Source organism: Emiliania huxleyi (genome assembly GCF_000372725.1).
Source record: "Emiliania huxleyi CCMP1516 unplaced genomic scaffold EMIHUscaffold_51, whole genome shotgun sequence".
NCBI lineage: Eukaryota > Haptophyta > Isochrysidales > Noelaerhabdaceae > Emiliania > Emiliania huxleyi.
The window spans coordinates 373331-400043 of record NW_005198167.1 but is presented as its reverse complement, the minus strand read 5'-3'; the positions used below and the strand labels follow the sequence as shown (position 1 = coordinate 400043).

The 26713-nt window shown below is 63.9% G+C and overlaps 8 protein-coding genes across 8 annotated transcripts in view; 6 read left to right on the top strand and 2 right to left on the bottom strand.

The window, feature by feature from the left end:
* The window catches only part of EMIHUDRAFT_451861 (hypothetical protein), a 3566-nt gene extending 2512 nt beyond the window's left edge, over positions 1-1054 (top strand). The window contains exons 5-6 of the mRNA XM_005766475.1: positions 322-404; positions 594-1054. Coding sequence (XP_005766532.1) covers positions 322-404; positions 594-696 — 186 coding nt within the window. The 3' untranslated portion in view covers positions 697-1054. The remainder of the gene's footprint in view (positions 1-321; positions 405-593) is intronic.
* Positions 1055-4781: 3727 nt separating this feature from the next.
* Positions 4782-5480, top strand: EMIHUDRAFT_212099 (hypothetical protein; the record flags this gene model as incomplete). The annotated part of the gene is made up of 1 exon (XM_005766474.1): positions 4782-5480. The coding sequence occupies one exon, from the start codon at positions 4782-4784 to the stop codon at positions 5478-5480; it is 699 nt and encodes a 232-aa protein (XP_005766531.1).
* Positions 5481-5818: 338 nt separating this feature from the next.
* On the top strand, positions 5819-7240 carry EMIHUDRAFT_212098 (hypothetical protein; the record flags this gene model as incomplete). The annotated part of the gene is made up of 2 exons (XM_005766473.1): positions 5819-5965; positions 6449-7240. The coding sequence occupies 2 exons, from the start codon at positions 5819-5821 to the stop codon at positions 7238-7240; spliced, it is 939 nt and encodes a 312-aa protein (XP_005766530.1).
* A 275-nt stretch (positions 7241-7515) lies between these two features.
* Positions 7516-10084, top strand: EMIHUDRAFT_212097 (hypothetical protein; the record flags this gene model as incomplete). Its single annotated transcript, XM_005766472.1, has 7 exons — positions 7516-7593; positions 7669-7770; positions 7928-8530; positions 8708-8893; positions 9081-9375; positions 9504-9819; positions 10057-10084. 7 exons carry the CDS (start codon positions 7516-7518, stop codon positions 10082-10084), a joined length of 1608 nt encoding a protein of 535 aa, XP_005766529.1.
* A 222-nt stretch (positions 10085-10306) lies between these two features.
* On the bottom strand, positions 10307-13262 carry EMIHUDRAFT_436981 (hypothetical protein; the record flags this gene model as incomplete). The annotated part of the gene is made up of 5 exons (XM_005766471.1): positions 10307-10371; positions 11316-11943; positions 12101-12198; positions 12269-12653; positions 12778-13262. The coding sequence occupies 4 exons, from the start codon at positions 13260-13262 to the stop codon at positions 11511-11513; spliced, it is 1401 nt and encodes a 466-aa protein (XP_005766528.1). The 3' UTR covers positions 10307-10371; positions 11316-11510.
* Positions 13263-15642: 2380 nt separating this feature from the next.
* On the top strand, positions 15643-17607 carry EMIHUDRAFT_436978 (hypothetical protein). The gene is made up of 7 exons (XM_005766470.1): positions 15643-15994; positions 16082-16140; positions 16207-16301; positions 16393-16628; positions 16702-17065; positions 17138-17380; positions 17453-17607. The coding sequence occupies exons 1-5, from the start codon at positions 15752-15754 to the stop codon at positions 16738-16740; spliced, it is 672 nt and encodes a 223-aa protein (XP_005766527.1). The 5' UTR covers positions 15643-15751; the 3' UTR covers positions 16741-17065; positions 17138-17380; positions 17453-17607.
* A 4472-nt stretch (positions 17608-22079) lies between these two features.
* Positions 22080-24571, bottom strand: EMIHUDRAFT_436974 (hypothetical protein). The gene is made up of 7 exons (XM_005766469.1): positions 24549-24571; positions 24274-24314; positions 23898-24207; positions 23508-23828; positions 23350-23439; positions 22763-23282; positions 22080-22690 (listed from the first exon to the last, which is right to left on the bottom strand). The coding sequence occupies exons 2-6, from the start codon at positions 24276-24278 to the stop codon at positions 22986-22988; spliced, it is 1023 nt and encodes a 340-aa protein (XP_005766526.1). The 5' UTR covers positions 24279-24314; positions 24549-24571; the 3' UTR covers positions 22080-22690; positions 22763-22985.
* Positions 24572-25912: 1341 nt separating this feature from the next.
* EMIHUDRAFT_57689 (hypothetical protein) lies at positions 25913-26269 on the top strand (the record flags this gene model as incomplete). Its single annotated transcript, XM_005766468.1, has 1 exon — positions 25913-26269. A coding segment is annotated over one exon (357 nt), but the record flags the coding sequence as incomplete, so codon positions are not given.
* Between the last annotated feature and the right edge of the window lie 444 nt (positions 26270-26713).

Sequence of the window (26713 nt, the reverse complement as noted above, 5' to 3'; positions counted from 1 at the left end):
CTCTTCCAGGCGGTGATCCGACGTCGTCTCCAACTCGATCCGCGTCGTCAAGACCAAGAAGCAGACGGCCGTCGAGGCGCCAGAAGAGAAGAGAAGAGAAGAGAAGGAGAACGGCCGTCGAGGCGCCAGCCACGTCAGACCAGCCACCCCCGCCGCCCCACTCAACCTCCGCAGACGCCTCCCCAATCCCCTCGGGACGCCACGGGCTTGCTTGGCCCTTGCCCCGCCACCGTTGTCTGCGTGACAGCTACCTGACCCTACCTCTGCCCGTCCACACACGGCGCCCTGTCGGCTCACACCCCGCGGGCTCGGCGTGGGCAGGCGCTTACGTACATGGCCACCATCTCCGCCATCATCGCCGAGGACGGTGTGCAGGGCCTCTTCCTGCGCGGCCTCGGCACCAAGCTCCTCTCGCCCTAGAAGCGGGAGACGTATTCATGTCTCCCAACCAGCACTCGAGAGGACACGCGCTCAACTGTCGTCCGCCCTCATGTCGTATTCGCTGTCCTCGCTCCCCTCGTGTTCACGCGGAGCTCTGAGTACGCTGCACGAGGCCGTCCTCCCGCCCCGAGGCTGGCGTCTTCACGCCCTAGGCTCCTCACGAACGGCGTCTCGGCGATGCTCTTCAGCGTCCTGTGGAAGTACTTCGAGCAGTTGCTCACCGCCAAGAAGGAGGACCCCAAGAAGGGCCAGTAGGCGCGCCGCCAAACGCCTGGTGGCGGCCACGCCGGCGGGCGGCGGTGCGCCCGAGGAGTCTGCGTCCGCACAGAGCGCTGGTGGCTAGCTGCCCTCTTCCCGCCTTCCTCCCTCCTCGCTGGCTGCCTCTTCCCGCCCTCCTCCCTCCTCGTACGCATCTCTACCTGCTCCCCCATACGTGAACCATGCTATATTGTGTGCGGTGTGCGCCCGCCGTGCGGGAGTGGGGCGGCCGGGTTGCGGCCCCGCTGGGGCGCACGCACCGCGCAGCGCCGAGACTGCACGCAGACTCTGTGGGAAGGGATCCCACCCACGTCGTTTATTCTGTTAATTGGCCGCCGGAGTTGCGGAGAGAATATTTCGATTGACGATTCTCGCACCGCCCAACCAAGTGCTGGCCTGCTGGCACCTGGCAGACCTCACAATCGAGGACGAGGTGGTCGTGGGGCCCGCACCTCCGCCCGCGGCCGCATTGCCAAGCCGCCGATGTGCGCGAGTGCGGCTGCAGCAAATGATAGGAGCTGCACGACAAGTGTCTGTGTACTGTAAGAGCCCGGGGGCGCGGCGTGTGGGGGTCAGTTGTGAATGTGAGCTGAGTGTGCTTACTAGTTACTTTTTATCTTAACCCTCCCTCGTTCACTTAACCCTCCCTCACCCTCCCTCTGGCGCCAAGTGTTCTAGCGCTCCCCTAGAGTGTTCAGGACCACCCTAGTGGGTATGAGGGTGTTGGCCTGGCTGCTGGTGCAAACACAGAGCGATAGGGTGGCCCATGGAGGCCGCCGTCACCAAGGGTTAAATACCCACGGGGAGGCCCCCACGAGCTTGCCTCGACGCCTCACCCTCCCTTCCACCGCAAGTGTTTCAGAGCACCCCGAGGCATCTGGGGCTACTGGGGAGCATTGGTCTGTGTAATTTGATGCTGTTGAGTTCACACAGAGGTAAGGTGGCTCAAGAAGAAGCCACCCGCCCGACACGAGAAGGCTCCGGGCCAGCCCCTCTGACAGCTCTCTCGGGCTGCGCGGACACACAATCATCCAGAGACCGGAGGGAGCATGCTGTCACAATAGCCGACATGGTCCCAGCCTCCCTCTGCCACAGGCTTCCTGCACTTCACACAGAGATTGACCTTGCACGCGACGCAGCCCAAGGCCGGCTGAGGGACTCGCGCGCCGCCGGGCAGCCACCGTTGTGCGTGTCCGCCTGGCGTCTCCTTCAGAGAGCCGGGCACCTCCTCACACTGCCGCATGCAGCCGGCGCAGTTGCTCCTGCCACCAGGAGGGAGGCAAAGCCGCAGCCGCTCACGCTTGTTCAACTCCGTCTTGAAGTTCTTGATCGTGGTGGGAGACAGGAAACAGCCCAGGCAGAGGCCGAGCACGCCGCTGCAGCTTGCGCGACATCCAGTGAGGCGCGAGGTTCGAGCGAGCCCGCTCATCTGCATCGCCCAGCTCCTGCTTGGCTAGCCAGACGCCCAAGTCGCAGAGGGACGCGCCTAGCAAGATCTGGGACATGCGAAGAATGCCACCGTCGTTCTTCGCGCGCCGCTTCAGCTTGCCCAGCAACGCCGCCGGGATGAGCCAGCAGACGCACGTCACACAGTTGCAGACCACGAGTGGCAGGTGCCAGCCGATATGCAGTGCGGGTGTAGAATGGAAGGCTCAGATTCAGCACACAACCGCAGCCGTGGCCGCCGCCAGGCGCGCCACAGCCGCCATGGCGGTACGGGTTGAGCCGAGGTCCGTCAGCCGGCCAGCGCAGCCAGCACAAAGCCGGAGACCCACCATTCTGAGCAAGAGGACACGATGGGAAGGTTGCGCCTGCAGCCGCTCTCGTTTTGCCGGGGAGAGTAAGCCACGTAGCACCACAATTCGCCAGGGAGGCCGAGGACACAGCTCAGCAGCCGCAAACCAGAAGCACAATGCTGCGCAACGCCACTGCCTGGAGCTGTGGCCGGTGTGGCAGCCACCGTCGAGCGAGCCGTTAATAATCCCTGTACCCACCGTTGCCAGGGCAATAGGCGACACTCATAATTCATCGCAGCGGCCTGCTGTGTCAAGCATCCAACTTCCAACCCGCCGTCAACGCTCACTCGGCTGGGTCATCGGCGAGGAGTGCTGCCGATGCAAAAGTGGGTGGATGCAACAGCTCGTCGAGCTTGCCAGGGCTGCCGCACACCCAGGCATAATCACAGACCGCGACAGGGACCCGTGGAAAGGGCTGGGGGCACACTGCGGGCTCGCACAGTGTCCCTAGCAAACTTTCTCTAAGTGAACGCGGGATAAGAGCCGTATATCTCTCGGGACTCGGCCCTTCTTTCTCGTTCGAGGAGATATAAGTCCGGTCGCCTACGACTACAGGTGCCGCTACCGCTTTGTCAGTTACAAAAACCTTACGGTGCGCCCGAGAAAGAAGCATGCCATCGTAGCGCCGCGAGGTCGAGCGCATAAGACAGAGGTCAGAGCCGGATCAATCATCTTTCCCACAGCGACACGTGCGAGATCAGTCACGCCCACGCCGCAATCTTCTTGGGCAACATTTGGTCCGACAGATCGCCGTGGCCTAGGCAGCCGCTTCCGCCCTGGCCCCAGCTCCAGATAGCGCCGTCGGCGGTGATGGCGAGGCTGTGGGCATAGTCTCCTGCCGACACGGCGACGACGCGCTGGTCAGCAAAGGCCTCGACCTTCCTCGGCAGCAGCTGGTTCTGCGTGTCGCCGTGGCCCAGCTTGCCATAGGCTCCATTGCCCCAGCTCCAGAGGGCGCCGTCGGCGGTGAGGGCGAGGCTGTGGCCGAGTCCAGCCGACACAGCGATGACGCGCTGGCCAGCCAAGGCCTCGACCTTCTTGGGCAGCAGCAGATCCTGTTGGTCGCCGTGGCCCAACTTGCCAAAGCCTCCCAAGCCCCAACTCCAGACGGCGCCGTCGGCGGTGATGGCGAAGCTATGTAAGGTTCCAGCCGAAACAGCGAGGACACGCTGGCCAACGAAGGTCTCGACCTTCTTCGGCAGCAGCTGGCTCTGCTGGTCGCCGTGGCCCAACTGGCCGTCGCCTCCATGGCCCCAGCTCCAAAGGACGCCATCGGCAGTGAGGGCGAGGCTGTGGCTGCCCCCAGCCGAAATTGCGACGACGCGCTTGCCAACGAAGGCCTCGATCTTCTCGGGCAGCCGCTGCTCCTGCTGGTCGCCGTGGCCCAACTGGCCACAATCGCCAAGGCCCCAGCTCCAGGCGGTGCCGTCGGCGGCGAGGGCGAGGCTGTGGCCAGTTGCTGCCGACACCGCGACGACGCGCTGGCCAGCAAAGGCTTCGACCTTCTTCGGCAGCAGCCCATCTTGCTGCTCGTCGCTGTGGCCCAACAGGACAAGTTCGCCCCAGCTCCAGACGGCGCCGTCGGCGGTGAGGGCCAGGCTGTGCATATCTCCAGCTGACACGCTCACGGCGCGCTCGCCGCCCAGCGTCGACGGGAAACGGGTCGGCGTGCGGAGCTGTGTCACGCCCTCGCCCTGACCGAGGGCGGCTGGGAAGTCCTCTTCCGTTGAGCCACACGAAGAGAGCCGCCCCTCGCCGTCAATGAAGAGGCTGTGCCGTTCGCCTGCCGCCGCCCTCGCCGGCGGGTTGGACTCGCACAGCAGCGCCGAATAGCACAGCCACCGCACGGTGCAGCTCTCGCCCTCTGGCTGCGCCGGCAGCTCGAAGCCGCGCTCTTGCGCCCACAAGCGGATGCCCTCCACCGCAAGCGAGGCGTGGAAGAGCAGCGAGACGGCCGCGAAGCGAGCGATGTCGCCGGGGCTGCAGTGAGAGAGGGCGCGGACGAGGAGCTCCCTGGGGAGGTCGAGGAGGCGGGCGGGCGGCGGCGTGTCGGGCGAGGGAGTGGAGGAGGCGGCGGCGGCGAGTCGGCGCGAGCGGCGCGAGCGGCGCGGAGGGGTGGACATCGCGAGAAAAAGAAAATTTTTAACCTCACCGAAAAAATAAATCATCGCTTGCCCGCCAAAAGAAAGCCAATTCTTGACTTGGGCCCTCGGCCTTCTGTCGAGGTCTCGAGATACACAAAGCGGAAAAGCATCGGGGGGGAGGGGGGGGCGGCAACGACCGTGCATGCAACCAATTATCTTCAGCCCCGACAAGGCCAAAGAGGCGCTGTACGACTACTGGAATGTCGCCGGCAGGTCTGAGCACCTGCCGAGCTCGATGCGCGGCGTGTTTTGGTTCAACGATAATCAGGCACCGGAGCTTCTCATTTGCTTTGAAGGTTGCGAATGCGACGCGGAGAAGCGCGAGGTCTACCTGCCGTGCTACGGGCCGCGCGTCTGGCCGTGGTGCCACGATTACGCCGGCTGGGGATTCAGGATGGCGATGAGCGACATCGGCCGATGCTCGATCACCTTCCGCTTCGACGAGAACTGGGAGCACGCCGAGATGCCGCTCTACTTCTTCGGCTGCATTCCGCTGCCGACACTCTTGGTGCGCTTCACCTTTCGTCGACTCGACGAGCGCGGCGACCGGTGGGAGCGGCTCGTGTACTCGTTCGGGCAGCTCAGGTACTCGTACACGCTCACCCGCATCATCGACGAGGATGGTGCGGAGCTGCAGCCGAGCTACGGCGAGATGATTGCCAATGCCAACGCGCCTGGCATCGTCAACAACCCGGGCAAGACGTGGACGCAGGTCATGGCCGTCGATGGCCCCGGCAGCGCGTGCCTGCCGGGCGTGGGCGTCCTGTGGGCGAGCTTGGTGGAGGCCGTGCGCAAGTGCTTGCCAGGCGCCCCCGAGCCGGCGGGTGCACCGATGGTCTGAGACCGTGTTGGCGTTTGGCTGTTGCCGCATGCGCGGGCAGGGCGGCAGCGGCGTGACAGCCTATGAGACGCTGCAGCGCGCGGCGGGCCGCCGGCCGGAGGCGCGCTTTATCTGCATGCAGATCTCGGCCGCGTCGCCAGGCCACAGGGCTGTACGAGGACCGTACCTTGTTCTTAGAGCTTCTGACCCTATACTCCCGTCTTGCGAGGCTCGTTGGCTCTTTGTTTTGTTGTTGTCTCTGTCTCGCGCAACATCGAACATGCGATATCTTAGTCGGTCCGAAAATCTTACTGGGCATATCGTCGCGCTACAGGCTGTACGTACAGTGGCCGGTACGCATGCGATTGGTTGGATCCACACTACCACGGGTCGACGCGGTCGTGGCTGTCGCTGCAGACCAGCGCATGTCAGTCGCTCCAGCTCGCGCGGCGGCGGATGAAGTTGCGACCGAGCTCAGGCTCGCCGCGGCGTCGGAGGACGCCACCGTCGCCTAGACTCCCTTGCGTCACTAACGAGATACGAGTAACGTGCCTCCCCGTGTTTGTAGCCTGGCGTTTGTTTGTGCCCCGTTTGAGAGAGAGAGCAAGAGAGAGATTTCTGTCTCCTCCCGTTTGTGCCTGGTTTGTGCCGCGCCCCGTGCCCCCGAGTTCATTTTTAACATCCGACCTCGACGAGCCGGTGACCGTCGAGCCTTTGCCCTGCGCGCCCCCGCCCTTGGGGGCCGCCCCGCACAAACACACCCCACACGCACATACAAGAACAAATATGTCCCACCACGCAGAGCGCATCTCTCTCTCTCTGGTGTGCGAGGCGTGAACCGCGCCATTCGCTCTCACCTGGCAACCCTGTCTGCGCGCGTGAACAGGCTCCAACCGTTCCCTTCCTCGCTCGGTTCGGCGGCTTGCTTGTGCGATTGAAGCTCAAGCTCTTCTTCCGTCGCCCGGCTCCCTTTCGAGATGCCGACACAGTCCAACGACGAGGGCGACTGGATCGAGCTGCTTCGCTGGCAGCGAAAGAAGGGCGGCCAATTCACCGATCACGACTTCCCTGCCGACGACGCCTCTCTTGGCGAAGACGTCCTTCGGGCGGGAAAAGTGAGCTCGTGGCGGCGTGTGTCCGACATTTTTGGTCCGACAACCGAGTACGTCGAGCTCGCCTTCTACGACGATGACGAGCGCAAGCTGTGCGGCGGCGATCCCAACCTGAGCCAGCGCGGCTTTGAGGGCTCCAAGGGCGAGCCGGCCGACGAGGCGGACGAGTTCAAGGGGCACGTGACGCGAATCGTCATGCAGGCCGTGACCGGCGAGGCGGTGGCGCCATCGAAGCCTGAACGCCGCATGAGCCTCGTCTCGAGCGGCCAGGCGCGGCAGCTCCCCAGGCCGAGCCTTCCCACGGCCGAGCTCGCCGCCACAGAGGGGATGGGTGAGTGGCTGCAAAAGTGGGCGTCCCAGACGCGCGCCAAGCACGGCGGCTGCGACATCGAGAAGATCGAGGTGCGGCCGAGTTGGGACCGGAGGCCGGGCTACGTCCCCAGGGTCACCTGCCGGTGCGCCATCCACTTTGCGGCCTACCACATCGCGCTCTTCCAGCGCGGCGAGGACGGCACGTTCGTCGACCCGGCAGATGTCGAGCAGGGCGAGCTGGGCGACTGCTACCTGCTGGGCGCGCTCTCGACGCTGGGCATTCGCGAGGAGCGCATCCTCGACGTCTTCCCCGACCTGCCGCAGGACCGCACTTATGCTATGCAACAACTATGCTAGACATGGCCCTCTACGTGGGGGTGCGAGGCGCCACCACCCCGCTACAGTCCAAAGCGGAGGGTGGATGGCGCCGGCAGCCTGAGTCCTCGTAGACCCAGGAAGGCAGGTGGGTAGAGAGGTGAAGAACAATCAGGGCAGCGACTGGACTGGATACCGGGTGGGACGCAAGCGAGAAGAGGAGACGGCCACACAGAGCGACACGAGACACATAATAGCGCGTTCCCATTTCCCGAGGTCAGCTTGTCAGTTTGAGCAAGACACGTCCTCGTCTCCTCATGCAGGACCTCATCCTCGACAAGGATGGTGACCACCCCGAGTCGGAGCAGCAGTACACTGGCGAGGGGCTGTACGCGGTGCGCCCGTCGCGTCTGCCGCGCGAGCGAGCGCAGCCCTGTGCCATGCGGACGCCGACGCCCGTGGGTGCGCAGGTGCGCGTCTGCCGCGGCGGAGAGTGGCGCACGGTCGTGATCGACGACTTCCTGCCGTGCGACGCAAAGGGCCAGCCGGCGCTCGCACCGCCGCCCGCCCGCGTCCGCCCGATTTCCACGCAACAGTCGCTCTCCACGCCAGCGAAGCCCCTGCCACCTCTGCGCCCTTTCTGCGGCTGCAGCCACCCGCCCCGCGCTCTCCTAGGCTCTCTCCCTTGCGCTCTGACCCCGCCGCTGTCCGCCGTCGCCCCTCTGGCAGGCGTTTGCCCGCTCTGCCGTCAAGAGTGGCACTGTCGAGATCTGGGTCATGCTGGCGGAGAAGGCGTACGCAAAGCTCTACGGGTCCTTCAGCGCGATTATCGGCGGCTCCGAGGCCGAGGCGCTCCAGGACCTGACCGGCGGCCTCCCCTCGCGCATCGGCATTGGAGGCGAACAAGCGGAGCCGCGGTTCAAGGGCTCTGGTGCGGCCGAGGAGGCGTGGACGCTGCTGAACTCACTGCTCGACGAGGGTGCGGTAGTTTGCTGCTCGCGCCAGGCTGACGCCATCCGGCGTGGCATCATCCCGAACCACGCGTATGGCATCCTGCGCGCGCTCGAGGTGAGGCTCGTCGGTGGCAAGTCGGCGAAGCTGGTGCAGGTGCGCAACCCGTGGGGGCGAGGTCTAGAGTGGGACGGCGCCTGGTCCGACGCCGACTCGTCCTGGACACGCGTCGCGCCCGAGTCGCAGCGTCTGCTCGGAAGGAACGTCGGCACGGGGCAGCAAGTGTCGGACGGGACGTGGTGGATGACCGTCGCCGACTGGCAAGCCAACTTCCACCGCCTCGAGTGCTGCCGACACCTCGAGCTGCTGCCCGAGTGGACGGTGCACGCCGTGGTGGGGGAGTGGCAACCCGAGAGCACCGAGACGGGCCAGTGGCATCTGTTCCCGCAGTACCACCTGCAGGCGCAACGCACCGACCCTGCAAGCCCCCCCCCCCCCCCCCCCGCTTCCCCCGCCGCCACCACCGCCCCTTCCCTCAGCCGGGCCACGCGCTCACAGGTGGCCGCAGGGTCCCGCATGGTGGTTTGTCTGCAGACGGCGCGAGGCACGCGAGACCACAAGGTCTCGCTCGCCATTGCGCCGATGCTGATGGAGGGCCCGCCGTCGGAGGCGGTCGGAAAGCGCGTGCTCAAGTTCGGGGAGCGCCTGCAGGAGCCCGTCTTCCGCCTCGGCCGCTTTTCCGCCGTCGAGGCACCCCTCGCCCCCACCCCCCACCCGCCCGCCCGCCCGCCCCGCCATCCTTCCCGCCGCGCCCCTCACCGCTTTCGACCTCGCCACCGTGCTAGCCGCCCCTCGCCGCTCGACTAGGGTACGTGGCGCGCCCTCATCTCACGGCCCTCGCCGCGACCCTTCTCGGACACTTGCTGCGCAGGCGACCACGCGAGGGGGCGGCGCCGTCATCGTGCCAGCCCTGATGGGCGAGAACGGTGCCGGCGGCAGCGGCCCGAGCATCGCCGAGCCAAAGACGTACCATATGCAGATCTGCACGCTCGGGCCGTCAAAGCTGATCCCGGTGCCGACCGAGCCGCGGCCAAACTGTCCACAGTGCGGCAAGCTGGTCAAGCTGCCGTGGGTCGCATTTGGCAGCGGGCTGAACGCAAAGTACGTGCACAGCGAGTGCAGCAAGGCGTTCCAGCAGTCGAGCGCCGAGGGCTGCGTCCACTGCGGTGCGCCCGTGAGCAAGGTCGAGGGGAAGTTCTCGGGCAAGTTCTACAACGTCGAGGGCGCGCCGCAGTGCCACCAATACCCTAAGCCTCCCCCTCCCCCTAACCCTTACCCTACAACCTCGTCGAAGGCGGCAAGTGCCACGCGGAGTGCTACGCCGCCTTCAAGCAGGCGAGCGCCCCCAAGTGCATACACTGCGGCGCGCCGGTGTGCAAGGTGGAGGGCAAGTTTGACGGGCGGTTCATGGAGGTGGAGGGCAAGGGGAAGGTGCACGGCGAGTGCTACGCGGCGTATCAAGTCGCCGCGGCGCCAAGGTGCCTTCACTGCGGCGAGCCAGTCGCCAAGGTGCAGGGCAAGTTCGACGGAAGATACTACGAGGCGGACGGGGGCAAGGTTCACGGCGAGTGCTGGGCCAAGTACAAGGCGAGGCCAAAGTCCAAGAAGAGGTAGCGAGGTGGGGCGCGAGCCATCGACGTGCAAGCCGGCGACGTAAGCACACGAACCGCAGTGGCCGTTGTGTCGCTTTGTGTTGTGTCTCAAACTCTTTTTGTGTGTGCCCCCTCTCCTCACGCCGGCGGCTGGTCAGATGACAGATCTAGGTAGCTCTGGGCCTCTGCCGAACTTAACCTCTGTTTTGACACGCAACGCCTTCGCCGGACTCCGCCCCTTTCGCTACGCGGAAGGTCGAAACGACTAGAGAAGCGCGGCTGACCCCCGGGGCTTGGCGCGGTGTGCGCACACGGATACGGGATAAAGCCGTAGGCGGGGCCGGCCCCCACGGCGGTACAGTAGCCTCGTGCAGTACGGCTTTACGCGATACGGCTTTACCGAGAGCTGGGGGGGGAGACGGGAGAGGCGCGCCACCAAGGGGGACAAGCGACGGGAGGGGGAGAGTAGCGCCTTTCGCAGGTAAAAGCATTTTTTTTCTGACATGTGACATCGCTGCAAAAAATCTTCCTTCTTCGCCGGAGCGCGGCGAGGGCCGAGGCTCCCTGCAGCGTGCAGGTGCAAGCAGGTGCAGCCAATGGTTGGGTAGTAGGGCTAGAGGGTCGCTCTACACTTAGCCTCTGCAGCGAGCGAGCGCTCAACTTAGCCCCCGCACCGAGCCGGGCTCAGACTTAGACGCTGTATGGTCGGGGGCCATGAACTTAGACGACATAAGGCCACTCCGGGCAAAACCCGGGTATACCTGAAAAGCCTCCAGGTTTACCCGAAATACCTGGACGCGTCCGACCAACGTATGCCGCGCACGACGCCATATCGCCTTCTCCCAGGGCCAGTGCGCTACTCACGGCGCGCAACGCCTGCTCAAGTACGCGCACCGTACCATGTGGTGCTGCCGCTAATGCGTGCCTTAAGGCGGCTGCGGCGAAGCGGCGGGCGCGGCATGCCGATGGCAGTGCGGACGATGCGGTTGCGATGTGTTCTGCTTCAAGATCGTGGCGGTGCTTGGCATGCACTTCTGCGATCCCAATCAGCTCATCGCAACGAAGCAGCGCAACAAGCTGGCTGCTGCCAACAAGGCCCTATGCTACCTCACGCGCGGATCGTTCAAAGAGGACCAGCACACACAGGCTTCACGCCTTCACCGTCACACGTTTGATTAAGCTTGAGGAGCTTCGTGTCATGTGAGAACTGTTTGGCTAGACGTCGCTCAAGAATGAAGGAGCAGCAACGAAAGTCGGAAGAGGAGGATGCTGAGGCGGCGATTGCTAAGCATGAAGAGGATCGATAGCCCGCCGCAGGCGAAGAAAATTTGGGGGCTGCGCCGTATCGTTGATCACGGTGGAGGAGCCTCCTGGCCCCAGGCCGTGCCACGGCCGACTTAGCCGATGTAAGAGGCTCCCGCTGATCTTAGACCGCGCAAGCACTCCAGCGTGGCTAGCCACACTTAGACCCGTTCAGCCTCGAGGCTCAGAACTTAGACTACTACCCAACCAGTGTGCAGCCTGCACGACCACGACGCACGAGATGAGCCGAGATGGGGCGGAGATCAGCCGAGATCAGGAGGTGGGGTTTGCCGAAACATTAATTTCCAAGTATGGCAACGAAGTCTGGAGAGGGGAGAAGGTGTCTCGATCAATCGTCGAGAGAGTGGGCAAAGGCCGCGTGGGCGCAGGCTGGCGCGCCCGATCCGTCAGGCGCCCTCGCCTCCAAACAGAAGCCCGGTCCGGAAGGACTTCGGGACGAGGCTCCAAAAGCCGCGCGTGTGCGCACCGCCCGGGCAGCAAAAGGCGAAGCAATGGCTGTGGTCCGGCGTAGCGTGCGGGTGGAAGAGGTCAGACACATCGCCGAAAGCGTCGCGCCACGTCGCCTCGTCGAGCGAGAAACGGAAGGCCGCGGGCGGCGGCGGCGGCGGCGGCGAGGCCGTGCCGGGGCAGCTGTATGTCTCCGTCCACGAGCAATCGCACGTGTAGGGCGGCGGCGGCGGCGCGATCTGCGGCTGCTCAAAGGCGCGACGCGACGCGAGCACGACGGCGGTGCAGAGCAGCAGCGCCAGCAGCGCGAGCATCGTGCAGTCGAGCCAGCAGAGGGCGGCGAGGAGTCGCCCGCGCGTGCGACCCTGCCACCTAAGGTGCGGGCAGGTACGGTGAACTTCTCCGCACACACGAGGTGGGGGGGCAAGGGCCAGGCTAGCCCCTCGCGACTCCACGCTCGAGGAGGCAGGAGCCGGCACGGCATTCAAAGTGCACGGCCCGGTGCGCGTGGGTGAGCGGTGTGAGCCACCGTTGGAGGACGACGCGAAGGCTGGTCTTGCCCGGCTCGCGCCCGTCGAAGTCGACGCGCGTGCAAGAGAGGTGCAGCAAGGCTGCGCCAAGCAGCACCTGTTCACAGCGAGAGGTGTGAAGAGACGCTGTTCACAGCCCCCCAGGCGAGCGAGGCCCCGAGCAGCACCAGCACGCAGAGGAGGACGCATAGCGCGCGCGCCTTGCGCACTCTGTCCTGCAGGGCGGGCAGCTCCCTGCCAAGCCTCTCGTTGACGTCGTGGAGCATGCCACGCGGGCGCGGGAAGGAGCCACGCCAGTCCGCAGGCGGCGGGCCGTGGCAAGTGAGCAATGCGAGCGCGTCGCTCCACTCGCCGCCCTCCTTGTGGTTTCGGATGACGCCAGAGAGTGTCACCTCGGTCACGGAGAAGCGGCCGTCGCAGTCTGCGAGCGTGTGGTTCGACGTGAGGCCGTGGAGGTCGACGTCGAGGAAGAGGTAGCCGAACGCCTCCATCTCTCCCTCGCCGCCGCCCACCCGCGCGCTGTACTCCATCAGGTCGTACGCAAAGGTGAGCCTACGTGCTGAACACGCCAACCTCAAGGGTGGGAGTACGGTATCGCGCAGAGCAGTCAGAGCAGCGTGTGGATATGAGGGGCACGAATACAGCGGAAACGTCTTCCGCTTCTAAGGAGGTGAGCCCGATCTGCATCGCGTACAACCGTATCGTGAGCCGGTCGGGCCACATCTGGAGCCAGCGAGACGCGTCGTCGTCCCAGCACGCGCCAACCTCGACCGCCTCCGTGCTCTTGCGCGTGGTGATCGCGCCGAACTGCACCAGCTCCAGCCCCGGCACCGGGATCTTACCCGGCAGCCGCACCCGGTTGGGTGACGGCGGCGAAGGGACCTGCTTCGCCATGGCCTCGTTGACTGCTTTATCGATCCGAGTCTGCATCCACCACGGCACCGGATGGCATCCCTTCGGAAGCGGAGCATGACGGCGGTCGGTGAGGGAGTACTCCTCGATCGGCTGAGTGTCCGTCGCCTCAGAAAAGCGGGAAGCGATGAGAGAGACGCTGAGTCCGCCAATGCCGGCGTAAAATACAGCAAACGCAGCCAGGAGGAGGAGGAGGAGAACGCCAGCGGCTCGGACGCGCTGCCCGACCGCCTCGTCACGAGTCTGCATACGTGTAAGTCGCTCGTGCCCAGGGGCTGCTTCTCCTTGCACCGCGAGCAGGGAAAGAATTTTACAACAAAACTCCCTCGCACGACACTGGGCACAGGACTGGGCACGGGACTGGCTCGCACTGGCACTAACACACAGGGAAAGAATTCACGCAACGCACCATGCACAATGCGCTCTCCCCGCACGCTAGCTCGTTCACCGTCTGCCACGCCACAGCGGTGTGGAGGACGACTGACAAACGCTGCATTTGCAGGCGGGCTACTTGCTCAAGCACATTAAGGCGGCGGGCTAGTCCGACGCCCGCCACATGACGCCCACCGCCGCCGCGTTGGGCGGCGCGCGCCGACGCCGACCATCACCCCCGACCGACAGCTGGGACGGGAAGATCGCGCTGATAGGATGAACACGCGCATAGACAGGCACCTCGGCTCCGAGGAGCGGAGGGGATTCCGACGCAAACGAGAGGACGATTGTGACTCGGCCGCCGTCGCCAGCCGGCACGAAGCCGACCTTCGCTTTGTAGTCGATGTTGTCCATGATCGAGTTGTCCTGCGCAAGTCGCATCATCATGAAAGTTGAGACGGGCGCTTGCATAGTAGCATGAATGCTTCGTCGTACGACACGTGTACGTGTGTGTTGGGGTGTGTGCCTGTGACGCACCTGGCGCGGCGCTTCACCCACCGCAGTGAAACCACCCCGGGGCCAACCGTCTTCGGTTTCGTCGTCCATAGTGCACTATAACCCACGAAACCCGAATAAAAAAACGTGCGCCCCCCTTCGAGTGTATCTCTTGAGTGTTGCTCTGGAGCGTCCGGTTCAACACGCGCTCGCGCGCTCGCGTCTGCTGGCGCCCAGAGAACGTGTTGCACCTCGTGCTTCCGGCGGAGCCCAACTGCTCGCACTCGACAAGGCAGTCCATCCACTCGCGGCAGCTGAAGTCGAACTTCCACTCAATGCGGCTCGCGCCGGGTTGTGAGCTCGGCGAGCGAGGTCGGAGAGCGACCTCCAGTTGGCCCAAGCCGCACGCCACTGAGGCAGAGCGGCCGTGCGCGTACGACGCCGTACGCGCACGGCCACTCTGCACCGACCGCAGCGCTGCAATTGCGACCGCAGTGGCTCAGCTCAGCCAGGGCTCGCTCGCCCGAGCTCGGAGCCGCCGGCGGTCATGGGCAGCAAGAAAGGTTTGACGCGTCGCTCGGTGCAGGAGGGCACTGCAGTGGAGGTGCAGCGGCCGTCCGGCGCGTGCGCGATGGGCTGCAGCTTCATTGGCAGCTACCAGAGCGCGTCTGGAGCGCTGCCATTGTGTGACCCACGTCCAAGCGGCGCTTCCGGCCTGTTCCGCGCCTCTTTTTACGCTTTTCATTGGTTTGGGGGGGACGAGGTCTCATCAACTTCGAAACCGCCTTTGAAAGGGGGCAAATGCGTCCGTCCCTGAGACGGTTGGGAAGGGGGTGGTTTCACTGCGCCTCAACACGAGCGCGTCTCTCGCCCTTGACATGTACGGTGTACGGCTGTGTACGGTGTTATTGACGATCCGCGACATACCCGGATGACATTGACGGATCGCCCGTGGCGCCTTCGCGCAGTCGCAAAATCACGCTCGCTTTCCACGAAGATACACAGCAGTAAGCGCGTCGCGTCTCTCTCGGCGCAGAGCAGCAAGCAGCACACAGTGAGCAGTGTCACGGCGTACTGTCAACACACGGCGGTGATGAGGCCACACTCACGCACACTGGCGTCTCTGGACAGAGACCGTCACGCCGACGGCGCTGACCGCAGCTCCGGAGCAGAAGCCGCTCGTCGGTCGCCGGGCAGCGACTATCGCAAGCAGGCCACAGTGAGCAGTGTCACGGCGTGCATTCAACACACGGCGGTGACGAGGCCACACTCACGCACACTGGCGTCTCTGGAGCGAGACCGTCACGCCGACGGCGCTGACCGCAGCTCCTCTGAAGCCGCTCGTATAAGAGCCAGCAAGTAAAAGGACCTAGGAAAAGAGAATTTAAACAAAACAACTCTCTCTCACAGCACACAGGCTCGACACAGGTGCGAACTGGCGCGTGCTAGTACTATCACCGGCACACCACCGGAGCCGCCTAAGCGACTCCGTTAAGAGCGGCAATGCACTTAGCACCGTGCACAATGCCGCTGTCCCCGCACGCTAGCTCGTTCACCGTCTGCCACGCCACGGCGGTGTGGAGAACGACAGACAAGCGCTGCATCTGCAGCCCGTGCCAGTTCTTGGTGGTCCATGTGACCTCATCGAGGCGCTGAGCGTGCGAAAGTTTGTTAAACGTCTGATATTCGTGAACGATTGCAGGAGCATTGGAGATTTAAAAAGACACTACCCCTCTTGAGTGGCTTGTGGTGGGCGGCTCACCGCGCTCTCACGCTCGCTGAAGCTGCAGTCGCCTCCGCACGCCGTGGCGCGCGCAACACGCTAGAGAACCGGAACCCTGGCGCGAAATGCACGCTCGGCGGACGCCGAGATGCCACCACGACTGGGGTTTGGCGCGCACCGCATCTCGACTGCAGCCCACGCCTCCGCCCTCCGCCGCTCACTTGACCTCGGGGTGTGCGGACTCATCGACACTTCGCCAAACTACGGCGAGAGCGAGCGGATTGTGGGCAGAGTCGTGCGTGAGTGGCGCGAACACAGGGGGAAAGAGCGGGAGCTAACGGTGGTCACCAAGGTTGGCGTCCTGCAGGGCGCCGACCTGGCTGACGCACGGGTGAGCGCCTCTGGAGTGCTGCCCGCTTCAGCACAACATGTGAGGCCGCCTCGCTGACGCCGCGGATCTCGCAAAACGTCCGTGCAGGAGCGGGAGCTGCGCGGGAGTCCGTGGCCGGGCGTCCTCAAGCTCTCTCCTGACGCGTGGTCCGCCCGCCCAGTTCGCTCACGCGGCGCTTCCGCGACACTTCGACCCCTCTCTCGACCTCACAGGCACTGCATCTCGCCCGAGTACATCGAGCACAGTGTGTGGCGCTCGTCGGCCGCGCTCGGATCGCCGCCCGACGTCGTCCTGCTGCACAACCCCGGTCCGACATGCAGCCGAGATGACACCTCGGCTGCACCTCGGCTGCACCTCGGCTGCACCTCGGCTGTCATCTCGGCCGCTGTATTCCGCAGAGTTCTTTATCGCCGACCAGCTCGCACGAGGCCGCCATACCGCCGCCGCCACCTCCGCCGCTGCCGTTGCAGCCGATGACAGCGGTCGATGCGAGGACCTGTACGATGGCTTCTACGCCCGCCTCGGAGACGCCTTTGCCGCGCTGGCCGCGTGCCACGGCGGTCGCTTCGGCGTCAGCTCGAACCTCGTCGGCTGCCGGTACGGCGTGAGCGGGCGCGCGAACGACGCGGAGGCGGTCGATGCTCGCGCGGGTGGTGCGGCGAATTGACCCAGTGATGAGTGGCCGGTTGGTTGAATTTCATTAGGCGGTCGAGCTCGCGAAGGTCTGTGGTGATGCCTTTCCCTGAGAACGCACACAACAGCCTCGTGTGCAATGCCCTGTGTTCCGCGAGTGCGTGTGCCCCGTCGTCCGTGCTAGGACCGTGTGTCCCACTGACTGACTGACTGCTCGCGAAGGTGGTGCGCGCCGCCGAGGAGGGCTGCGGCGCGGCGGCGGATCGGTGCAGCGTGGTGCAGCTCCCGGTGAACTTGCTTGAGCCCGACGCCGTCGCTGGCAGCGCCTCCGCCCCGGTGGCAGAGGCGAGAGCGCGCGGTTTCACCGTACTGAGCCACCGGCCGCTGCACGCAATCCCGCCCGCCGAAGGGCTCGGCGGCGGCTTTGGCCTCACCTCGGCGCGCCACCTGACGCCACGGGACGGTGCGGACGCTGTGAACAGCGTCTCTTCACGTCTTTGGCCTGAACAGGCGCGCCACTTGACGCTGCGGGACGGGCGGCCGACGCTTCCGGCGGCGGCGCTCGTGCGAAACACCGCGCGCGAGGCGCTCGCGCCGCACCTTCCCGACGCGGCGTCGCTCGCCCTCGAGGACATCGCGCTGCTCTACGCGATGCACGCCCCCGCCGTCGACGTCGTCCTCACGGGGATGCGCAGCGCGGAGTACGTCGACGCCGCGGCGAGGCTGCTGCGGCGGCCGCCGCTCTCGCCCGAGGCGTGCGAGGGAGGTGCGTGCTCACGCGTGGGCGGGTTGCACGTTCAACAGCTGGCGACGGCGTGTGGATAGGCGCACGCCGACCTGACCGCGGCGATGTTGCGCCTCATCAGCGAGCTGCAGGGCGAGCAGGCTAGCCGATGAGTCGCATCTCTGGACTCTGTGTCGAATGTCGTTGAGTGGTGGCCATATATGAGAGGTTTCAGTGGGGTGGGTACAGTCTACAGACACTGAGCCCTGGCTGACAGCCTGACAGCAAACCTTTGACGCAGCGCCTGACAGTGCCCGACAGCCTAACAGCGTTGACAGCACACTTTCTCTGACAGCCTGACCGCAGCACGTACGGGGTGCTGTGGACCCCGTGAGTTGACCAGGGGTTGTGCGCCGGGCCCTCCTGCTCGGCTCCAGCCAGTAGACAAGTCTTCTCACTAAGAGAGTAGAAGCTGGTAGCGTGGGTTTACCTCACACCCATGGTCTCACAGTGTGCCGGCAGTCGCCGAGCAGTGTCGCTCACACAAGCCGCAGCACAAGTGACTGAGGGCCAGTGAGGGCGAGCCCATCGCTGTCACAGCTGTGGCAGCCGCACAATAGGCTGTGCCGTCTGTGCAGAGCGTGTGAGCAGCAGAGGAGCTGCTCTCCAAGCTTCAGGCGCAAAGAGCTGCATGCCATCGAAGGCGCTGTCGAGGTTCGCCGAGCGCGGCGCAGGTTGGAGGACACCGTCACCGACGAGCGCGTTGGAGTATTCACTCCGGACAAAGACGGCGACACGCACACGAGCTGCGGCCGTGTCGCCGTCATAGCGGCGAGGCGCGGGACCGTCTGTGGCGAAGTGGGTCGCGTCCTCCGATTTCCTCAACTCACGGTCCACCCTTTATCTGACAGCCTGACAGCAGAGCCTGACATCAGAGGTGACCCGTCGCTGTCAGGCCCTAACGTGACAGCCTGACAGCTGCCCGACAGCCCGACAGCACACAGTGGCCTGACAGCAGCGCTGACAGCCCGACAGCCCGACCAGCCCGACAGCCGCAGCACAGACCGTACACAGGCCGTGCAGCCTATCTTTCTTGTGCCCCATGAGCTTGAGAGGGTATAAAAAACTATTACGTGCAAAGACATGTGCATGTGAGTTTGGTCCATCTAGTCATGGATGGTCATGGGTCTCTCTCTCTCTCGACCCTCCCGCCCCACCTCTGCGGACCCGCGGCTGTGCTACTACAAATGAAGCTACCAGCTAGCCTTCTGGGGCCCTACAGTCATATATGCCTACGGCGTCTGGGTGGGGTGGCCGCCGCCGTCTGTGCCGCCGCCGCCGCCTGCGCCTGCGCCGCCATCTGCGCTCCCCCCAGGCGGCCGCCGCCGCCGCCGGCACGGTAGACGTGCGCGCCGTGCCACTGGCAGCTCGAGCGCAGAGTACCTGGGCGCCAGCTCTCGATGAGTCAGCGCAGCAACGGGGTCTTCATCAATGACCCCAAGGGCCTCTTTATCCTCCGGTGGTACCGTGAGGTGAAGGGTGACGGGACCCCCCTAGACGGCCCGCGCTACCAGAACAGAGCGTGCAAGAGTACTACAAGCTGACGAGCGACAACGATGGGGAGGCCTTCCGCTGGACCAGCAACTACCAGATCATCAGCAAGGTGTACCTGAAGAAGCACTCCACCCTGCCTGGCCTCTCTGCTATTCTCTCAGTGCGGCAGACAAGAAGATGGTGACGTCCACCATGAAGAAGATGGTGGGACCGGAGGCAGAGTAGAGACTAGAGTATGTGCAGCAGAGTCCTGCTGGTCTCCTCTTGATAGTGTCATAAGTGTGGCTGGTGTGTGTCAGAGCCTGACAGCGCCCCGGACAGCACCACTTGACAGCACCTGACAGCACCGGCCCAACGGTCTGACAGCAGCAGCAGCCTGACGGTCTGACAGCTCCGACAGCGTCTGACAGCAACACCCGACAGCTCCGACAGCACCCGACAGCTACAGATCCCCTCTGATCTCAGACAAGCACCCGACAGAGAGGGGGTGGTGTGCGCGACCTGGAGCATCGCGACCAGCGTCCCTTTCGGGAGGGAGAGCGCCGAGCGGATCGTCTCCACCTTGTACAACTGTAACGTGTACGCTAGTTAGAGCCGTACGGCTGTACGTCCAGGTTCACTCGCATTGCGGGCCGCTGTCTGGCTGGCGCTCGCCGCATGACGCATGTCCCTTTGCACATTTTATCCCCCGGTGCGTGTGATGCTGCGCGGCCAGACGCCCCGCGCGTCCGCGCGTGCGAGTGGGCAGCTCCAGCTGGCCTCCGTGAGGCGGAGATACGCAGCGGAAAAGGCCTTGCTGCATGCGCTGGCCTGCTCACGCAGGACGCAGCTCAGGCGCAAAGCCGCGCCTCCCCGGCCCCAGACCGCCGGCTAAAGGCCATCAGCACACATGTGGGCGAGAGCAAACTGCAGTGTTTATACATAATAGGGGTGCGACCCTGCCTCGCCGCACGTGACACCGACCGCGCCGCACTCGCCAGCTAGCTCCAGTGCCCGAACCCCCCCCCCCCCTTCTCACTCCCGCGACCACACCTCGATCTTCTTCGGCAGCAGCTGGTTCGACAGGTCCTCTCCGTGGCCTAGGCGGGCATCTTCGCCCTGGCCCCAAGCGAAGACAGCGCCATCGGCGGTGAGGGCGAGGCTGTGGACTTCCCCTGCCGACACAGCGACGACGCGCCGCGCCGCAAAGGCCTCGATCTTCTTGGGCAGCAGCTGGCGCTGCAGCTGGCGCTGCTGGTTGCCGTGGCCCAACTGGCCATAGTGTCCCCAGCCCCAGCTCCAGACAGCGCCGTCGGCGGTGAGGGCGATGCTGTGGTACCCTCCTGCCGACAAAGCGATGACGCGCCGCCCAGCAAAAGCCTCGACCTTCTTGGGCAGTAGCTGGTTCGACATGCCCTTCTTGCCTCTCGCCGGCGGCGATCGCACGCTCTGCGGTCGCACGCTCCCAGCAGAGCGTGGCCTGCAGCGCGGGCTGCGCGGCCTTTCGGAATCGATGCTCGGCGGCTGCGTCCGCCGCAAGCCTAAGTGCGAGCATCTTCCGAAGGCGCTGCCCGTGCATGTAGAAGCACATCCGGTCTGTGGCCCGCAGCTGGCGCATGCCCTCTTCCACGTCGGCGGCGCTCTCCAAGACGTCGAGGCATCTCTCCATCGCCTCCCGGCTAACAAAGCCATCGCCGCTAAGCGAGGGCGCCGGCTCTCTCTCATCTTCCTCTCCTCGTGGATGGCCATGGTGGCGGTGGAGGAGCCAGTCTAGCGGCCCGAGGTGACTCTCCTCGGCTCGGCCAGCAGAATCGAGCTCCTTTGACAGCCGGCTGCTGTGCAGCGCTCCCTCGTCATCGACCAGCGATCGGAGCGATGCGGAGGAGCGGCCGGAGGAGCGGCCAGAGGGCCGCATCGTGTTGGGATGTTCGCCGTGTGCCTTCGGAACCTTGGACGTATCGATAAGCTTCCTCATCGCCTTTGCAGTAGCAAGCCTCGCTTGCTGCACCCTTTCGAGCATCATGAACATCCAATAGACTGCGAAGAGTGTAAAGAAGAACTCATTGGGCAGGGCCACCAGATTGATCACGAGCGCGCCGTCCTCGACCGCAACTTCGAGGGAGTCGTACACGTTTCCCGCAGTCGTGTTGTAGCTGGAACCGCCGACGAGCATGTAGCCTCCGTCGATGAACTCCATGGCCCAGCCACTCGTAGTGAGGGGAGGGACCGAGCGGAAGCACGGCGTGATGAACTCAGTCACGACGGCGTAGCAGGGGGAGCTTTCCAAACACGTCGCCGATAATGAAGCGCATCGCAAATTCTTTTCTGGCGGGATCGCATGAGGTCGAGAACCCCACTGAACGAGTTGCAGCAGCAGCAGAAGCAGGAGCGGAGCCGGCGAGCGCACGGGCCCCGCGAGGCATTCGTGGCGCTTTGGAGTCTGACCGAGGGCACGGGCGGTCGCTTCCGCCCCATCTCGTTGAGGCTCACTGCTTCTGGAACTCGCCAATGTTCGTGGTGGCAGGGACGCGCGAAATGGCGTAAAATGGGAACCTTTTCTTTTGATTTTCTGTTTTGGGTTTGCCTGTGTTAGTGCTAGCACGCGCCAGTCCGCACCTCTGTCGAGCCTGTCTGCTGTGTGAGAGAGCTGTTTTTCGTCCCAGCGACTTGCACACCTCAAGACTCCCTCACACCCCTCTCTCTCCTTAAAATCCCTGTGTGGTGGCGGCGTGCCGTCCTCCCATCCCTCCCTTGGGTTGTCCGTTTTCTTTCTTTTCCTCAAGACTCCCTAGAAACCCCGAGGAGTCACACTGTCCACCTGTCAACAACACTCGGACATATGACGTGGCGAAGGGGACATCTAGGGAGAGCTGAACGTTTCCGCAGGCGAAAGGACAAGACGAAATTTCAAGTACAAAGAAAGATATGCAAGGTGGAAATACCGCCGGCGAGAGGACACGTGACCGCACGCTTCTCAACGCTCGCCACTGAGTGCTGCCGCTCTCGGCGCTTCTCCGCGAGTGCTGGCCGCCCGTGCGGAAGGCCTGGCCGCGTAGCACTACGAGGAGTTGAGGGGAGGCGTTGGAGCTGTTGGAGGGAAACGGGCCGCACTGAGACATCGCCGCGGCGCTGTGGCGTGCCCTGGCGCGCTCAGCACAATCGTCTTTATGCATTATGCTGAAAAATCTTTTTGTTACTCCGCACTCCCACTTCTTCATGGAAATCCCTGTGTGGTGGCGGAAGCGTGCCGTTTCCCTATCCCTCCCTTGGGTCGTATACACACGCGAGACTTCAAGAGAGAGGCGGCAGACCGGATCACGCGAGGAGAAAGGGGAGACGTGCGAGAGAGGGGGAGAGCGCCTACAATACATGCAAGGGCCAAAAGGCGCAACGCAACGGGTGAGTGGGAGAGGTGGGAAGGCGGCATTACCCGCCCGCCCGTCATGCCCTCTTGCTGGGCAGCCCTGTCCGCGTCTAAGAGCGGTCCATCTCCGGGACCGGCGGGATCACCACCTTTGGCTGGTAGATCGAGATGCCCTCGGTCGCGTCCTGGTTCTGGTACGCCCCCTTGTAGAGCATCCAGAGCAGGAAGGCGCCACTGCCGTGGATCTTGGCCGCCTGCGGGACGCAGAAGCAGTACCCGCATACGAAGCAGCGCGAGAGGTTTGCTGCCTTGGTCACGTACATGCGGTTGTCCGACACCGGCGGCTTCGAATAAAACGATTTGTCTGGGTAGGTCGGGTTGGAGTCGCACAGGAAGCACAGATTCTTTGGGATGCAGCCGAGGTTGGTCCAGGTAGGCGTGCCTGAGGCAGCAGAGGGTGTCCTCACCAGGACCTCACTAAGTCTCCGATAGATCGCGCTGGATCTCTGCGTACCTCCGCCGCACGGCAGCAATCCGGCGTGGTAGCCGCTCAGGATCAGCGCCTTTGAGATGTGGCCGTGGCCAACTCTGCTCATGAAGGGGTAGCAGCCCGCGTACTTGATCTTGTGTGGGCTGAAGGGGCAGCATCCAATCATCGCGCAATTGAAGGGGGCGATCGACGCCGGCGAGTCATTCTCCACCCACCTACTCAAAATTCAGTATTCGCGGGGGAGTGCTCAATCTCTCTCTCTCGAACGGCATGTCCTTGAGTCGCGCCGCTGCGCGTTGATCTTGCCCGGCTCCGGGAAGTCGTCGTAGCGCAGGACCTTGTCGTCGGCGATCAACGTGCCAGCGATCGTCGCGGCCGAGTCTGGCGTGAAGGCCATGATGGAGTCGAAAGTGATGAGCCGCACCTTGGCTTTGTACTCGACGGCGATTCGGACCGCAGCAATCTGAGCCTGGGCGCCGCCGAGGCTCCACCCCACGATCGTGATCTCCTTGCCGCCGTCCTTGAAGTGGCACTCCTCGAGCACCTACAGTGAAGCGCCGGCATCATAGGCCGACAAATGAAAAGCGGGACATGCGCCATTGGCGAGCCGCCTTTTTCAGGCCCTTCAGCGGGTTCGACACAACGGTGTCAACGGGGGGGTCATCGGGGTCGGGGATGCCGTTGAACATCTTCGCGTGCACCTAGAGGGGAGAGCGGGTGCTCTGGCTGAATGTGTGCAGGGCGTGTGGCGCGGTCGTGTCGTGGGCACCTTCAGCTGGTTCGTGTAGACACAGTACTTGGGCCCGTCACATCCCAGCGGCTTCAGCTCTTCGGCCGCCCAGCCGTCCTCCCCAATGCACCCGCAGATGCCGTCTTGCTCGACCCCTTCCCCGAACGCACCCGCACCCGGCTCGGTGGCCGAGAAGGAGAGGATGTACGAGCCGGCGGGGGCGAAGGTCACCCCCCCGATGCAATATGAGGAGCCGTCCTCCACCTTGACGAGGAAGAATCGGTCTTCGAGCGCATTGGCTGCGCTCGCGTTGTTCGCGGTCGCGAAGACGGAGCCCATCGTAATGTACTTGCCGAAAACCTATTAAACCTCAAGCCGTTCGGGGATGTGCGCTCTCGAGCGCTCTCTTGCGCGCACAGAGAGATGCACCGGCGCTCCAACCAAGGCGGGAGGCGGAGGGTTTCCGCCGTTTGCCTGGTCCACCTGCTTGAGCACGGGGACAAAGTCGACATTGTTGTACAGGTACGTGCCTTTTGGTTTTTTTGCATTTAGCCACGTGGCCATGTCGAGCTCGACTTCACAGTTCTCATCGGGCACGCTTGAGCCGAGCACCGACTGGAGCATCCAGAAGGGGGCCTTTGAGCGGGCGTCTTCCAGCGAATCCTGCTGCGGCGCCTGGTTCGCTGTGCGCTGCGCCGCAACGTACGCCAGGGATGGCTTCGGCTTATTGGGAGGGTACCTATTGGGAAAAAGCTGGGTTGGGCGTGGCGATACACTGGGACGATGGCTTGGCATCAAGTCGGACATCATGGACGCGCGATGAAGCAGCGGCGTAGAAAAATGCTCCTGCACGCGTACAGGGACAACGCTCGTCAGCTGTCCCACGCCTCGATCGGCGCGCATGGGTGAGGAGGCGGTGGGACCCAAACGAGCGACCGTGGCGGGCGTGCGCCACAACCCAGATAACCAGCTCAAACGGGCGCGCTAGCGAGAGGCACAGGCTGAACCCTTCGGCAGAATAGAGCCGTGCGCGGCGCGGCGGGGCGGTGTGGGAGGAGGAGCTCGAACGCGGCGGCATGCCTTGTGGAGGAGGAATCGAGGCGGTCCGTGGCTTCATCACGGGAATTGTTTATTCTTTTTTGAGAGCGCCTTCGTTTTTTGCCCTCGAGGCGACAGAAAATGTTTCGGGTGCCTTCGCAAGCGACTCTCAGCCCAACGAGTCGACAGCCCGAGCAGGTCCTCCAGGAGGACTTGGGGTCGATTGGGGTGCCCTGGAAGAAATAATCTGTGGGAGATTTTTTTTCTGCACGCGCCTGTCCGCACCCGCGGCGTTGAATTCTTTCTGTGTCTTCGCCGCCCGTGCGTTACGCAGGCGATCGGCACGCTTTGTGCGGGGCCGCTTTGTCTCCTCTGGTCCCTCGGGCAGTCCTCGCGCTCGCTACGATGCTCGCATCACTCGCGCGTCGCGGCGTCGGCCGCCTGCATTGCGGAGGGAGGCAGCACGCCATGCCGAGGCTCGCATCACGGATTCCGCACCGGCCTTTGTCGGGCCGCTCGCCAGCCGATCACCTCTCCGACGAACTCGCCGAGGCTAACCTGCTGCTGAGCGACTTGCTCGACGACGACGACCGCAGCTCGGATGATTTCAAGGCCGACCTCGAGGAGGTTCGTGCTGCGTACACTGCGGTGCGTGAGGCCTATGACGCAGCAATGGCGGCACTGCCCGAGAAGGAGCAGGTGAGCTTGCGAAAGAACTTCGACTTGGGTGTCGTTGGCCTTCGCGATAAGCTGGTGGCGCGGGAAGAGGAGGCTGGTGGCGTCTGAACTCCACCAGTATTGTTTTACGACGCCTTTTTGAGACACACACACGGCCACACGTCGGTTGTCTCGAGGTCGGTCAGTCCTTGGTTGTTACTCTGTTGATGATGACAACACTTCTCGCGTGTCTGCCCGCTGGTCGCTAGATCCGACCATGTCGCGCGCGCACACACACGACGAGCGCGCCGAGGCCCCAATCCAACCAACCAAGAAAAACCACTGCGGCGGCTTCTCAGGTCTCGAGAGAGAGGCCGCCGCGCGGCCCTCTCTGTCGAGAAAACAGCGGCCACGGCCACAATTGCTCTTGGATGAATTCGTCCGTCCTATCATCGTCTCCCGCGTCCACGCACACGAGATGCCCTCGCCCACGCACAACAGATCCCTTTACATTAACCTGGCCGACGAGAGGATCTATCGGTCGGCCTTCAACCTCACGCGACCGCTCCTGCTCCAGAGAATGCGTCACGTTGAGCATATGCTGGCTTTCCTGCAGCATGCGGAGCTGAAGACCTTCCCGCTGATGGAGCAGGTGCTGCATGTGAGCTGCGCCCAGGAGGGCAGCTTTGTAAAGACCTTCCCGCTGATGGAGCAGGTGCTGCGTGCGAGCTGCACCCAGGGACGGAGTGTTTGCCTCCTGCCTGACGCTGACTTCCTTGAGGCTCCCAAACACCCTCAGGACTATTGGCGACGGCGCCTTCTACCGATGCACGTCGCTGCAAAACGTGACGATTCCGGAGTCGGTGACAAGCATAGGCGACTGGGCATTCCAGGGCTGTGCGGGTATCAAATCGATCGTCATCCCCAGCTCTGTTAAAACGATTGGCGACGGCGCCTTTGCACGCGCGACCGGCCTCGAGTCGGTCAGTATTGCCTGCTCAGTCACCAGCATCGGTGGCTGGGCGTTCGCTCGCGCCTCCTCGCTCACCTCCATCTCCATTCCGGCGTCTGTGCAGAGTGTGGGAGACTACGCCTTCAAGGGGTGCGCAGGACTGGTCTCGATAATATTCCCGCGCTCGCTGACGAGTATTGGTGCACTCGTAAGGTCGCCGCGCAAGTTCGATGCTCCCGATTAAGTACGGTTAAGTAGAGGGCAGAATTGGCAAATTCTTTTCGCAGCCATGATGATCGGTTATCTTTTCTTCGCGATGTCCACCCCACCGCGCCAGCGGTCCAGATAGCTGGGTGCGACCCTCGCCGACTCGTCGGCCAGCGCGCCGGCCTGAGGAGGAAAAAGAATTTTACAATAAAACTCCCTCGCACAACACTGGGCACAGGACTGGGCACGGGACTGGCGCGCACTGGCACTAACACAGGTACACCACTGGAGCCGCCTAAGCGACTCCGGAAAAAGAACTTTCTTTTCGTCTTTTTAGGTGACTCTGATGAACATTTGTCTCTGAGGACTGTGTGCACACACACAAAGGATT

What these genes read in the sequence shown, in the direction of transcription:
- EMIHUDRAFT_436974 (XM_005766469.1), bottom strand. An exon ending in CCGCCTTGGTTGGAGCGCCG is followed by an intron (nt 23,829 to 23,897) that starts GTGCATCTCTCT and finishes GAGGTTTAATAG; the next exon opens with GTTTTCGGCAAGTACATTAC. An exon ending in TCTACACGAACCAGCTGAAG is followed by an intron (nt 23,440 to 23,507) that starts GTGCCCACGACA and finishes TCTCCCCTCTAG; the next exon opens with GTGCACGCGAAGATGTTCAA.
- EMIHUDRAFT_436978 (XM_005766470.1), top strand. Translation starts at nt 15,752, where the DNA reads ATGCCACCACGACTGGGGTTTGGCGCGCACCGCATCTCGACTGCAGCC. An exon ending in CCGACCTGGCTGACGCACGG is followed by an intron (nt 15,995 to 16,081) that starts GTGAGCGCCTCT and finishes ACGTCCGTGCAG; the next exon opens with GAGCGGGAGCTGCGCGGGAG. An exon ending in CGTCCTGCTGCACAACCCCG is followed by an intron (nt 16,302 to 16,392) that starts GTCCGACATGCA and finishes TGTATTCCGCAG; the next exon opens with AGTTCTTTATCGCCGACCAG.